Here is a 14,912-nt window from a genome sequence, read left to right on the forward strand (position 1 = left end):
GGGACATCCATTGTCCATTGATTCTGCTCTGTTTCCTTTACAGCACATTATCTGTATCTTAAATGATCATGTTCGTTTGCTAAGTTCTTTATGATCTCTCTTCTTTGTTCAAGGGACATATCCCCAGGGCCTAGACCTTGAAAGGAGCTCCTCAGCAAGCACAGGAAGTTGAAGACAGAGCGCAAACTGGTTTGTACCTGGGTAGAGATTGTAGACCGCCATTTTATACTCCTCCGTTTTTCGCACAGTGAACACATGGCCACTGAAATGAATGGAATGGATATTTTCATTGCTGCCCATGCTGAGCAGATACCACCTAATCCTTTGATTCTGAGCCATGACTAAGCCAGGGAGTGTATCCATCACGTAGCCATTGATTGCTAGACAAAGAACACAGAGAAAGCTGTTAATGTCTATTGTGCCTGGGTCTTTCCCTCCATTCCAGCCAAAAGGATGGATTCCTAGGAAGATTGCACTCTCATCCATATACTCTCAAATCGTGCAACATCCCAGCCTCAGGCTCCAGGCTCACTTCACGGCAAATGAGATTTGGGTGTGGACTGCATTACCATGGAAGCGATACTTTTCTTGAAAAGTAGGGTCCTCTGGCTGGACATGGCAGGGCGCCACGCAGTTCCTTGCCATGTTTTCGGCAAAGTACCAGCTCTTGGTCTCATCAAAAATGGTGAAAAACAGAGCGAATTCCTGTACTGTCACTTGTCTCCCATGAGCAGCACTCAGCGTGTCCACGCGGCAGATCAGAATGGGGCCAATCAAGCCTGAGTGCACATCTTTTTCCTGAAAGGAAAGACATTAGTTCTAGGAGCGAATGTTCTCTTACTCAGGAACCAGAGGGGATTTCTCATCAGCTTTTATGACCCTCCACCCCATTCTGCAGCTTCCCATGGGACAATTCTTCCTCTTTAGTAGATTCCTGAGTGATATGTCTAAAATATAAATATGCTGACACCTCCCCTATTGAAAACTTCCCATTATGGTGGGGATAAATCCCACACTTCTTAGCAGCTGACACAAAGAAGACCTTTTATTTTTTTTTAACACTTTACTTTTTGGCTGCACCTCAGGGCATGTGGGATCTCAGCTCCTGACCAGGGATTGAACCTGTGTCCCCTGCAGTGAAGGCACAGAGTCTTAACCATGAGACTGCCAGGGAAGTTCTGAGACCCTTTCTTTCAAAGCAGGAAAGGGCCAGCACAAAGGAGCCCTGCTTACCAGATCAACATCAGAAAAGTAAGCCCAGGCTTTGCAGTCAAACTCATCTTTGGTGGGTGCCATATGGTGTTGCACTTTCCAAAAGTAGCTTTGGGTTTCATTAGGCTTGACAAACTTTTTTCGAGGTTCTGCTCCTTGTCTCTGATCTCCGTTATAAGAAATAAGGCTAGAATAGAAGGAGTAGGGACGAGAGGCCTGGTTTTTGAAAGTTACCTGCAGAGGAAGAGAGAAAAAGGCAAGTATTATGTTTTAGGATCTTGTAAAGTTCTTACATCCCTAATAGCAATGCCTATTTAGGGAGTGTTATCCAGGTTTTCAATACCTGGAGGAATCGGTATGTTATTAGAACCCAAACCTAAAGATCTGTGAAAGAAACTGAGACATTTTTCATTTCCACAGTCTTTAAGACATGAACTCACAGTTACAAAGGAGAAAATTGCTAAATCCTTAAAAGAAATTCTAAAGTAAGAGAAAATAAGACCACAGGGGTTTTAAGGGACCATAACCCCAGGAACTGATCCTCTTAAAGTTCTTCATGACAAATGCCAGGATGATTACATATGCTCCTTATACAAGACTTTTTTTTAATTAAAAAGTTATACATTTTCATGGGACATATAGAAAGTAAAACTCAAGTCAGAATAAATTCACTCAAAATCCTATAATTTTAGAACCTTCTATATCCTTCCTGTAAACAATCAGTTGGGACAATGGATGACTGTTTCTAGAAAAAAAAAGAAACTATCTTGATCTTTGGCTCATACAGCGCCAAAGCAAATTCTAGTCTACAGGAATTATTATTGGATTAAAAAGTTAGATGTTAAGAAATTAAACTGTAAAAGAAAGTTGAAGAAAATATAGGTGATTTTAAGAAAATAAATCTCTGTATAGGGAAGGATTTTTATAAACATAAAAGCTATCAAAGTGTCATAAAGGAAAGATTTATGGGTTACTACCTAAAACTTCAAACATATTTTATTTTAAAAATCACTATATATAAAATTGGGCTTTCCTGGTAGCTCAGACAGTAAAGAATCTGCCTGCAATGTGGGAGACGTGGGTTTGATCCTTGGGTTAGGAAGATCCCCTAGAGGAAGGCATGGTAACCCACTCCAGTTTTCTTGTCTGGAGAATCCCATGGACAGAGGAGCCTGGCAGGCTGCAGTCCACGGGGTCATAAAGAGTCAGACACAACATATATAAAATTAAAAGAAAATAAACTTAGAAAAATAGTATTCACTAAAATGACCAATGATCATTAAAATATCAATGATCTATAATATATATGGTAATACAAATTAACAAGAAAAGCATTCGCTCCAAAAATTCAACTATGCAAAGAACATTAACAGATAATTTGTTAGAGAAAGACTTAAAATGTTCCTGTACATCGCACTTCTGGAATTTTATCCTGGGAAAAGAGTTGTGATGACATCATTACTTAAACAGTGGAAAAAAGAGAAACTATCTAAAAGGTTGTTCAAAGAAAAACAGTTAAATAAACCATAAAATCATATAATGAACTAATATTCTTTCAGTTGAAAAACATATGTAGTGTGTTTAATAACATAAAGAATGTTTATAACATTTATTTTAAAAAGAAGTAGAATGATGAATTGTATAATTTTGAATACATAAAGAAAATACATAGGAAAACATAAGAACATACAGAAAAATGATAATTATGGGATTATTTTTCAATTTTCTTATTTTCTATACATTAAACTTTTTGAAAGTGTGAAAACAGTATTTTTATAATCAGAAATTAAAAAAAATATATGGATCAATTTTCTTGTAATCCCATTGTCCTCAACTTACCATGATATTGTCTTCCACTTCTGCTCTTATATATGGTCCCAAGAGTCCCAGGTGTTCATTTAATTGTCCACGGTATACGGCCTGAGTAAAGGAGCCATCAGTAAATTCCTCGAATACCACCTTTTTGAACTGAGGGACTCCTCCATTCTGAGACCTGGTGAAAAAAAAGCAGAGGAAAAGCAATATCTTCATGGCCTAGGTGAGTAGAAAAGAGATGCATTTGATAGAACTGATAATGAATTCCTACTTTTGCATTCCAGTCCCGTATAATGAAAAGGACATCATTTTGGGGTGTTAGCTCTAAAAGGTCTTGTAGGTCTTCATAGAACCGTTCAACTTCAGCTTCTTCAGCGTTACTGGTAGGGGCATAGGCTTGGATTACCATGATATTGAATGGTTTGCCTTGGAAATGAACAGAGATCATTCTGTCGTTTTTGAGATTGCATCCAAGTACTGCATTTCAGACTCTTCTATTGACCATGATGGCTACTCCATTTCTTCTAAGGGATTCCTGTCCACAGTAGTAGATATAATGGTCATCTGAGTTAAATTCACCCATTCCAGTCCATTTTAGTTCGCTGGTTCCTAGAACGTCGATGTTCACTCTTGCCGTCTCCTGTTTGACCACTTCCAATTTGCCTTGATTCATGGACCTGACATTCCAGGTTCCTATGCAATATTGCTCTTTACGGCATCAGACCTTGCTTCTATTACCAGTCGCATCCACAACTGGGTATTGTTTTTGCTTTGGCTCCATCCCTTCATTCTTTCTGGAGTTATTTCTCCACTGATCTCCAGTACATATTGGGCACCTATCGACCCTGGGAGTTCCCCTTTCAGTATCCTATCATTTTGCCTTTTCATACTGTTCATGAGGTTCTCAAGGCAAGAATACTGAAGTGGCTTGCCATTCCCTTCTCCAGTGGACCATATTCTGGAGTAACGGGAAAATTTGGCCTTGGAGTATGGAATGAGTTTTGCCAAGAGAACGCACTGGTCATAGCAAACACCCTCTTCCAACAGCACAAGAGAAGACTCTACACATGGACATCACCAAATGGTCAACACCAAAATCAGATTGATTATATTTGCAGCCAAAGATGGAGAAGCTCTATACAGTCAGCAAAAACAAGACCAGGAGCCAACTGTGGCTCAGATCATGAACTCCTTATTGCCAAATTCAGACTTAAATTGAAGAAAGTGGGGAAAATCACTAGACCATTCAGGTGTGACCTAAATCAAATCCCTTATGATTATACAGTGGAAGTGAGAAATAGATTTAAGGGACTAGATCTGATAGACAGACTGCCTGATGAACTATGGATGGAGATTCGTGACACTGTACAGGAGACAGGAATCAAGAGCATCCCCATGGAAAAGAAATGTAAAAAAGCAAAATGGCTGTCTGAGGAGGCCTTACAAGTAGCTGTGAAAAGAAGAGAAGCAAGAAGCAGAGGAGAAAAGGAAAGATATAGCATCTGAATGCAGAGTTCCAAAGAATAGCAAGGAGAGATAAGAAAGCCTTCTTCAGCGATCAATGCAAAGAGATAGAGGAAAACAACAGAATGGGAAAGACTAGAGATCTCTTCAGGAAAATTAGAGATACCACAGGAACATTTCATGCAAAGATGGGCTCGATAAAGGACAGAAATGGTATGGACCTAACAGAAGCAGAAGATATTAAGAAGAGGTGGCAAGAATACACAGAAGAACTGTACAGAAAATATCTTCAAGACCAAGATAATCACGATGGTGTGATCACTCACCTAGAGCCAGACATCCTGGAATGTGAAGTCAAGTGGGCCTTAGGAAGCATCACTATGAACAAAGCTAGTGGAGGTGATGGAATTCCAGTTGAGCTATTTCAAATCCTGAAAGATGATGCTGTGAAAGTGCTGCACTCAATATGCCAGCAAATTTGGAAAACTCAGCAGTGGCCACAGGACTGGAAAAGGTCAGTTTTCATTCCAATCCCAAAGAAAGGCAATGCCAAAGAATGCTCAAACTACCACACAATTGCACTCATCTCACACGCTAGTAAAGCAATGCTTAAAATTCTCCAAGCCAGGCTTCAGCAATACGTGAACCATGAACTTCCAGATGTTCAAGCTGGTTTTAGAAAAGGCAGAGGAACCAGAGATCAAATTGCCAACATCCACTGGATCATGGAGAAAGCAAAGAGTTCTAGAAAAACATCTATTTCTGCTTTATTGACTATGCCAAAGCCTTTGACTGTGTGGATCACAATAAACTGTGGAAAATTCTGAAAGAGATGGGAATACCAGACCACCTGACCTGCCTCTTGAGAAACCTATATGCAGGTCAGGAAGCAACAGTTAGAACTGGACATGGACCAACAGACGGGTTCCAAATAGGAAAAGGAGTACATCAAGACTATATACTGTCACCCTGCTTATTTAACTTATATGCAGGGTACATCATGAGAAACGCTGGACTGGAAGAAGCACAAGCTGGAATCAAGATTGCCGGGAGAAGTATCAATAACCTGAGATATGCAGATGACACCACTCTTATGGCAGAAAGTGAAGAGGAACTAAAAAGCCTCTTGATGAAAGACAAAGAGGAGAGTGAAAATGTTGGCTTAAAGCTCAACATTCAGAAAACGAAGATCATGGCATCTGGTCCCATCACTTCATGACAAATAGATGGGGAAACAGTAGAAACAGCGTCAGAATTTTTTCTGGGCTCCAAAATCACTGCAGATGGTGACCGCAGCCATGAAATTAAAAGATGCTTATGCCTTGGAAGGAAAGTTATGACCAACCTAAATAGCATATTGAAAAGCAGAGATATTACTTTGCCAACAAAAGTCCGTCTAGTGAAGGCTATGGTTTTTCCAGTGGCCATGTATGGATGTGAGAGTTGGACTATGAAGAAGGCTGAGCACCGAAGAATTGATGCTTTTGAACTGTGGTGTTGGAGAAGACTCTTGAGAGTCCCTTGGACTGCAAGGAGATCCAACCAGTCCATCCTAAAGGAGATCAGTCCTGGATGTTCTTTGGAAGGACTGATGCTGAAGCTGAAACTCCAAGTTTGGCCAACTCATGTGAAGAGTTGACTCATTGGAAAAGACCCTGATGCTGGGAGGGATTGAGGGCAGGAGGAGAAGGGGACAACAGTGGATGAGATGGCTGGATGGCATCACCGACTTGATGGAAATGAGTTTGAGTGAACTCCAGGTATTGGTGATGGACATGGAGGCCTGGTGTGCTGTGATTCATGGGGTCGCAAAGATTCAGACCTGACTGAGCGACTGAACTGAACTGAACTGATGATGAATTGGAAGTGTCATGGGGATGGGAAGGGATAAAGAGGGATTAAAGATAACTTCTAGGTTTCTAATTTGGGCAAATGAATGGATGGTGATGCAATTCATTTAGCTGGAGAACCCTAGAGGAGTAGGTTGGGGTATACAGTTTGGATACATATGATTTATACTGGCAAATTCACAGAGATCAGGAGTCCAAAAGAGGGGTCTGGATGAAGATCATCCATATTTAGGTAATATCCAAATCATGCAATATGTGTTAGTCACTCAGTCGTCTCTGGTCTGACACTTTGCAATTCATGGACTGTAGCATGCCCAGTCTCCTCTGTCCATGGAATTCTCCAGGCAAGAATACTGGAGTGGGTTGCCATTTTCTTCTCCAGGGTATCTTCCTGACCCAGGGATCGAAGCTGGGTCACCTGCATTGCAAGTGGGTTCTTTACTGTCTGAGCCACCATGGAAGCCATTACACGTGCAAGTGGCTTATCAAAGTGGTCAGTTTTGTTATGTCCTCGTCTTACTCGACATCTATGTAACATGTTCTGTAGTTGATCACTCTGTCCCCCTTGACATACTCTTCAGGCTTCTCTAGTATGTGAGATCCATGAAAGCAGGGGGGTTTGTCTGTTTTGTCCACTGCTGTACTCTCAGCTGCTGGAACACGTGCCTGGCACATAGTAGGTGCTCAGAAAATATATGTTGAATGTTGAATGGATGTAGGGTTTATAAACATATTCTAAATATGAGAGCCTCAGTGTTCAGTCCTTGGGGCACTTTTTTTTTTTGCTTTTTTAAAATTCTGTTAAAATTGTGAACTTAAAATGCATGAAACATAAATGCTTTTGGTTCAAAAATGCAACCACTACCAAGATCAAGAACTTTGCCAGAAGCCCAGAAGTCTCACTGTTATCTGCCTTTCCAATCACATCTTTTCTGTTTCTACCAAAGGTAAACCCCATTCTGATGTTTATAAATATTTATTTCATTTTGTTCATAATTGTACCAATTATGTCTACATATCTAAAGCATATAGTTTATTTTTGCCTGTTTTTGAAGTATGCAAATGGAATCATATTGCATAGATTCTTTAGTCTCTAGCTTCTTTTACTGAGCATTATAGTTGTGATTCATCTTCATTGTATGTAGCTACAGTTTGTTCATGTGTATTGTTGTATAGTATTCCATTCTGCAAATATAACACAATCATGGGCACTGGAGTCGTTTGTAATTTTTGGTGCTTATACATAGTCCTGCTATGAATCTTCAAATACACGTCTTTTGATAAACATATATATGCACTTCTGTTGGGCACATATCTAGGAGTGGAATTGCTGAGTATGCATATGTTCAGCTTTGGTATATACTGTTGTTGTTTAGTGTCCAAATTGTATCTGACTCTTTTTGCAATCCCCTGGACTGTAGCCTGCCACACTCCTCTGTCCATGGGATTTCCCAGGCAAGAATACTGGAGTGGGTTGCCATTTCCTCCTCCAGGGGATCTTTCCAAACCAGGGATCGAACCTGTGTCTCTTATGTTTCCTGCATTGGCAGGTGAGTTCTTTACCATTAGCACCACCTGGGGAGCCCAGGCAGATAATACCACACTGTTTTCCCAAGTGGTTGTATCATTTTCCATTTTCATCAGCAATGTATGAGACTTCCATTTGCTCCAAATCTTCATAGACACTTGATATTGACTGTATTTTTGCATTTTGGGCCATTCTAATGGTTAGATAGCAGTGTGTATGAGGTTTTGTTTTGCATTTCCTGGTTAATAATGAGGTTAACTAAGCATCTTTTATTATGGGTAGTAGTTATTTGGATTTCCTCTTTTGTGGTATGCCTACACAAGCTTTTTTTTTTTTCCCCTATATTTTGCCAATTTTTCTATTGAGAAATCTGATTTTTTTCTTATTGATTCAAAGGAGTACTCCATATATTCTTGATGTAAGTCTTTGATGGTCTTTTGTGCTGCAAACATCTTTCCTTCTGTGGTTAATTTTCCATTCCCTTTTTGTTATCTCATGATGAGCGTAAGTTGGTAATTTTAATGTAGTGAAATTTATTTAAAATTTTCATAGTTAATTATTTTTGTATCTTAATATCAATTCTTTCTTTTCTTACCCTGACATTGTTGAGATATTCTCTTATTTTTTCTTTCTAAGAGGTTTATGGTTTTACATTTATATTTAGACTTGGAACCCACAGTGAGTGGATTTTTGAGCCTGGTATGAATTAGGGATCCAATTTAATGTTTTTCCGTATGTATATCAATTATTTCCAGCATATTTATTGAAAACTGTTCTTCTGTGACACCTTTTTCATAAGTCAAATGCCTATATATGTTTGAATCTAGTTTTGCATTTCCTGTTCTGTTTCACTGACTTATTTGTTTACTCCTATGCCAATTATTACTCTCAGTTCAGTTCAGTTGCTCAGTTGTGTCTGACTCTTCATGACCCCATGGGCTGCAGCACACCAGGCTTCCCTGTCTGTTGGCAACTCCTGGAGCTTGCTCAAACTCATGTCTATCCAGTCAGTGATGCCATTCAACCATCTCATCCTCTGTCATCCCCTTCTCCTCCTGCCTTCAGTCTTTCCCAGCATCAGGGTCTTTTCCAATGAGTCAGTTCTTCACATCAGGTGGCCAGAGTACTGGAGCTTCAGCTTCAGCATCAGTCCTTCCAATGAATATTCAGGAGTGATTTCCTTTAGGATTGACTGATTTGATCTCCATGCATTCCAAGGGATTCTCAAGAGTTTTCTCCAACACCATAGTTCAAAAGCATCAATTCTTCGGTTCTCAGTTTTCTTTATAGTCCAGCTATTACATTACCATAGCTTTAAAATAAGTCTCAATGTGTTATATAGCAATTCTTCCTATCTTGTTCCTTTTCTTCAAGAGGGTCTTGGCTAGGGACTTCCCCAGTACTCCAATGTTTTAACTGCTTGAGTGTTCAGTACAGTATTGAAAGAAGTGATGATAATGAAAAGTGGTGATTTGTTCCTGATATCTAAAGGAAAGCTTTCAATGGATCAGCATTAAATATGATGCTTGGTGTACATTTTTGTAGATACTCTTTCTCAAGATAAAGTAATTTATTTCTATTTTACATATATGACACCTTACATATATTTGTAATGAATTAAAATTTCTTGTTTTGTGCCACAGCATCAGTTCAGTTCAGTTCAGTTCAGTCACTCAGTCATGTCTGACTCTTTGAGAACCCATGAATCGCAGCACGCCAGGCCTCCCTGTCCATCACCATCTCCTGGAGTTCACTCAGACTCACGTCCATCGAGTCAGTGATGCCATCCAGCCATCTCATCCTCTGTCGTCCCCTTCTCCTCCTGCCCCCAATCCCTCCCAGCATCAGAGCCTTTTCCAATGAGTCAACTCTTTGCATGAGGTGGCCAAAGTACTGGAGTTTCAGCTTTAGCATCATTCCTTCCAAAGAAATCCCAGGGTTGATCTCCTTCAGAATGGATGGGTTTGATATGATCTACTTTATTAAATACTCCATGTGAACTTGAAAAAATGTTAAAGCTGCACTTGCTGGGTGTGATTTTTTTTTTACTTTATTTATTTTTGGCTGCTCTGGGTCTTCACTGCCGCTTATGTGCTTTCTCTACTTTTGGAGAATGTAGGCTACTCTCTAGTTGCAGTGTATGGGCTTCTCATTGCAGTGGCTTCTCTTGTTGCAGAGCATGGGTTTTAGAGCATGGGCTCAGTAGTTGTTGTGCATGGGCTTAGTTGCCCCAAGGCATGTGGAATTGTCCCAGACTGGGGTAGAACCCATATCCCCGGCATTGACAGGTGGACTGTCAACCACTGGACCACCAGGGAAGTCCCTGGGTGTGCTTTGTTAATTGTGTTCAAATCTTCTACAGTTGACCCTTGACCAACAAGGGGATTAATCTGAGTATAATTTATAGTTAGCCCTCTCTATCTTTGGTTCCTTGGTATCTAAGGATGCAAGCAACTTCAGACTGTGTAGTACTGTAGTATTTACTACCGAAAAATAGATTCGTTTAAGTTGACCCTCTTCATTCACACTGGTGTTGTATAAGAGTCAACTTCTTTATTGATGTTTTAGACATCAGTTAAGTTCAGTCACTCAGTCGTGTTCGGCTCTTTGTGACCCCATGGGCTGCAGCACGCCAGGCCTACCTGTTCATCACCAACTCCTGGAGTTTACTCAAACTCATGTCCATTGAGTCAGTGATGCCATCCAACCATCTCATCCTCTGTCAACCCCCTCTCCTCCTGCCCTTGATTCTTCCCAGCATCAGGGTCTTTTCAAATGAGCCAGTTCTTCACATCAGGTGGCCAAAGTATTGGAGTTTCAGCTTCAACATCAGTCCTTCCAATGAATATTCAGGACTGATTTCCTTTAGGATGGACTGGTTGGATCTCCTTGTAGTCCAAGGGACTCTCAGGTGTCTTCTCCAACACCACAGTTCAAAAGCATCAATTCTTTGGTGCTCAGGTTTAGATTTTTTTTTGACGTTTATAAAATGATTTATTTTGCATATTTATTATTATACTTGTTAAGAGATTTATTTATTTCTGTTTTGCTTCATTTCTTTTGTTTTTTTTCTCCTGTCTTTTTAACATAAATTTCTTTATTTTAATTGGAGGCTAATTACTTTACAATATTGCATTGGCTTTGCCATACATCAACATGAATCCACCACGGGTGTACTCATGTTCCCCATCCTGAACCCCCCTCCCACCTGCCTCCCTATACCATCACTCTGGGTCATCCCAGTGCACCAGCCCCGGGCATCCTGTATCATGCATCAAGCCTGGTCTGGCGATTTGTTTCACATATGATATTATACATGTTTCAATGCCATTCTCCCAAATCATCCAACCCTCGCCCTCTCCCACAGAGTCCAAAAGACTCTTCTATATACCTGTGTCTCTTTTGCTGTCTTGCACACAGGGTTATCATTACCATCTTTCTAAATTCCATATATATGCGTTGGTATACTCTATCGGTATTTTTCTTTCTGGCTTACTTCACTCTGTATAATAGGCTCCAGTTTCATCCACCTCATTAGAACTGATTCAAATTTATTTTTTTAATGGCTGAGTAATACTCCATTGTGTATGTGTACCACAGCTTTCTTATCCATTCGTCTGCTGATGGACATCTAGCTTGCTTCCATGTTCTGGCTATTATAAACAGTGCTGCGATGAACATTGGGGTACACGTATCTGTTACAATTCTGGTTTCCTCACTGTGTATGCCCAGCAGTGGGATTGCTGGGTCATATGGCACTTCTATGTCCAGTTTTTTTAAGGAATCTCCACACTGTTCTCCATAGTGTCTGTACTAGTTTGCATTCCCACCAACAGTGTAAGAGAGTTCCCTTTTCTCTACACCCTCTCCAGCATTTATTGCTTGTAGACTTTTGGATAGCAGCCATTCTGACTGGTGTGAAATGGTACCTCATTGTGGTTTTTATTTGCATTTCTCTGATAATGAGTGATGTTGAGCATCTTTTCATGTGTTTGTTAGCCATCTGTATGTCTTCTTTGGAGAAATGTCTGTTTAGTTCTTTGGCTCATTTTTTGATTGGGCCATTTATTTTTCTGGAATTGAGCTGCAGGAGTTGCTTGTATATTTTTGAGATTAGTTGTTTGTCAGTTGCTTCATTTGCTATTATTTTCTCCCATTCTGAAGGCTGTCTTTTCACCTTGCTTATAGTTTCCTTTGTTGTGCAGAAGCTTTTAATTTTAATTAGGTCCCATTTGTTTATTTTTGCTTTTATTTCCAATATTTTGGGAGGTGGGTCATAGAGGATCCTGCTGTGATTTATGTTGAAGAGTGTTTTGCCTATGTTCTCCTCTAGGAGTTTTATAGTTTCTGGTCTTGCGTTTAGATCTTTGATCCATTTTGAGTTTATTTCTGTATATGGTGTAAGAAAGTGTTCTAGTTTCATCCTTTTACAAGTGGTTGACCAGTTTTCCCAGCACCATTTGTTAAAGAGATTGTCTTTTCTCCATCGTATATTCTTGCCTCCTCTGTCAAAGATAAGGTGTCCATAGGTGCATGGATTTATCTCTGGGCTTTCTATTTTGTTCCATTGATCTATATTTCTGTCTTTGTGCCAGTACCATACTGTCTTGATGACAAGTAATTTTCAAATGTGTGTCCAGGTATAATGAAAGTTTATTGCCTTTCTTGTTGAGTATCTGTTCCTCCTCAAGATTGAGGAGTGTCAAAGAAAAAGGGGGATTGAAACAAAGCAGGACTCTATGATCCTTGCCTCCCCCCATGTCTTCTGCCTGCCTTTTGCCTGTGGAAAACTTTAGTCAAAGAATAAATTTAATCAGAGAAGTGAGAAATGCTGAAACAAAGGAAAACAATCTAAGGAGACTAAATAATATAATATAGCCATTAAGCATAGTCAAGGACATTTAGTTCTTTCTCAAGGGCTAGAGATGATATTCTGAGCCATATCCTGTGAGTTCTCTTATAGATACCAAAACACCAGGTGGAGAAGTTAACTACATGATCACCAGACTGTACCCAGGACTAGAGTTGCCACAATTCCAAGAATTGACTGCAAATAAATGGGAACAAGTGCAGCCCAGAACTGCAGATTAACTGTACCTAAAACACTGAAGATGATGCTAGTCAGACCACTGATGAAAAATTGAAGATGACTGTTAGAGATGACTGTGCTGTTTCTGCATGTAACCTCCCCCCTCCCAACTCTGTCTATAAATAGTCTCACCCCCTGCTTGTCATGGGGGGGGCGGGTTGTGGGATTGGCCTTTGAACAGATGTTTGCCACCCTCCCCATCACCAGTTGCCAGCATCTGAAATAAAGCAAACTTTCCTTTCCACCAGCCTGGCCTGTTTACTGGCTTTTGAGTGGCAAGCAGCTGGACCCTACCCACATACTATTTTGGCAACAATTCTACTTAACTTAGATCCTTAGATTTTAAGTGTGTCTCTTATAAACAATATATAGTTTGCACAAATTTTTAAGGAAGTCTGACACTTTTCTGTTTTGTTTTGAAAATTGTTTTTAACCAATTAAATTTAGGCTGGGCTGGGTCTTCGTTGAGGTGTGTGGGCTTCTTGTTTCAGTGCCTTCTCTTGTTGTGGAGCATGGACTCTAGGTGTGTGGGCTTCAGTAGTTGCAGCATGCAGGCTCAGAAGTCGCAGCTGGTGGGCTCGAGAGCCCGGGCTTAGTTGTCTCATGCTTGTGGGATCATCCCAGACCACGGATCAAACCCAGGTCCCTTGCATTGGCAGGCAGATTCTTAACCACTGGACCACCAGGGAAGCCACATTTTTATGTTTTAACTGATACATTTAACTTATCTACATTTACTTAAAAAAATAGTTGGAGTTAAGTCTATCTGATTTTTTAAAACATTGAAGTATAGTTTATTTAGAACATCATATTGGTTTCAGGTATATAACATGGTAACTCAACAGTTTTTTTTTTTTTTTAATAGATTATACTCCATTTAAAGTTACCACAAGATAATGGCTGTATTTCTCTGTGCTGTACAACACACCCTTGCAACCTATCCTTTTTATATATAGTAGATTGTAACTTTCAGTCCCCTAGCCACATCCCTCTTCTCCTCTCACCCTCTTCTCACTGGTAACCACAAGTCTATTCTCTATATCTATGAATCTGTTTTTGTTTTGTATATTCATTTGTTTATTTGTCAGCTTCCACATGTATGTGATAACATATGATAACATAAGCATAATACCCTCTAGATTCATCCATGTTGTTGGAAATGGCAAAGTTTTGTTATTTTTCATGACTGAGTAATATTCCAGTGTGTATGTATACCACACCTTCTTAATCAATCATCTGTTGATGGATACTTAGGTTGCTTCCATATCTTGGCAATTCTAAATAATGCTTCTATCAGCGTTGGGGTGCATGTATCTTTTTGAGTTTGTGTTTTCATTTCCTTTGGATATATACTCAGGAGTGGAATTTCTGAATAATTTGGTAGTTGTTTCTTTTCTAATCACTCTTTCCTTTTGGGATTTCAATTAAAAATATGTTAGTCCTTCACATTCTATCCTCTTTCTTCTGATTATATGTTGTTGTATCACAGACTACCTCAAAAATTTAGTGGCTTAAAACAACAACTGTTTTTTATTGTACTTGTCAATTCTGTTAAGTCTGGAGTTCCAGCAGGGTGTGGCAAAGTAATAGTTTCTCTCTTCGTGGTGTCTAATGTCACTCAGTGGTATTCAACTGGCATCTGGGTTAGTCTGGAGGGTCCAAAATGGCTTCATTCACATGTCTATTGCCTTGGTGGAGAATGCTGGAAAGTTGGACTCAGTCAGGACTCTCGGTCAGAGAGAGCATCTGAAGGGATAGACATGAGCTGCATGATACTTTCTGAGATTGTTGTTGTTGTTCAGTCACTAAGTTGTGTCCAATTCTTGTGACCCATGGACTACAGCACACCAGGCTTTCCCGTCCTTCACTCTCTCCCAGAGTGTGCTCAAACTCAGGTCCACTGACTCAGTGATGCCATCCACCCATCTTATCCTCTGTCACCCCCTTCTCCTGC

At 39.9% G+C, this 14,912-nt stretch overlaps 1 protein-coding gene across 1 annotated transcript in view; it reads right to left on the minus strand.

Moving 5' to 3' along the window:
- F8 (coagulation factor VIII) overlaps positions 1 to 14,912 on the minus strand; it is a 136,825-nt gene that overhangs the window by 30,139 nt on the left and 91,774 nt on the right. Inside the window, exons 15-18 of the mRNA XM_005700528.3 lie at positions 3,052 to 3,205; positions 1,234 to 1,446; positions 570 to 798; positions 198 to 380 (exon numbers count right to left, since the gene is read on the minus strand). Of these exons, the coding sequence (XP_005700585.2) occupies positions 198 to 380; positions 570 to 798; positions 1,234 to 1,446; positions 3,052 to 3,205 (779 nt within the window). The remainder of the gene's footprint in view (positions 1 to 197; positions 381 to 569; positions 799 to 1,233; positions 1,447 to 3,051; positions 3,206 to 14,912) is intronic.

This window comes from Capra hircus, unplaced genomic scaffold, assembly GCF_001704415.2.
Source record: "Capra hircus breed San Clemente unplaced genomic scaffold, ASM170441v1, whole genome shotgun sequence".
NCBI classification, from domain to species: Eukaryota; Metazoa; Chordata; class Mammalia; order Artiodactyla; family Bovidae; genus Capra; species Capra hircus.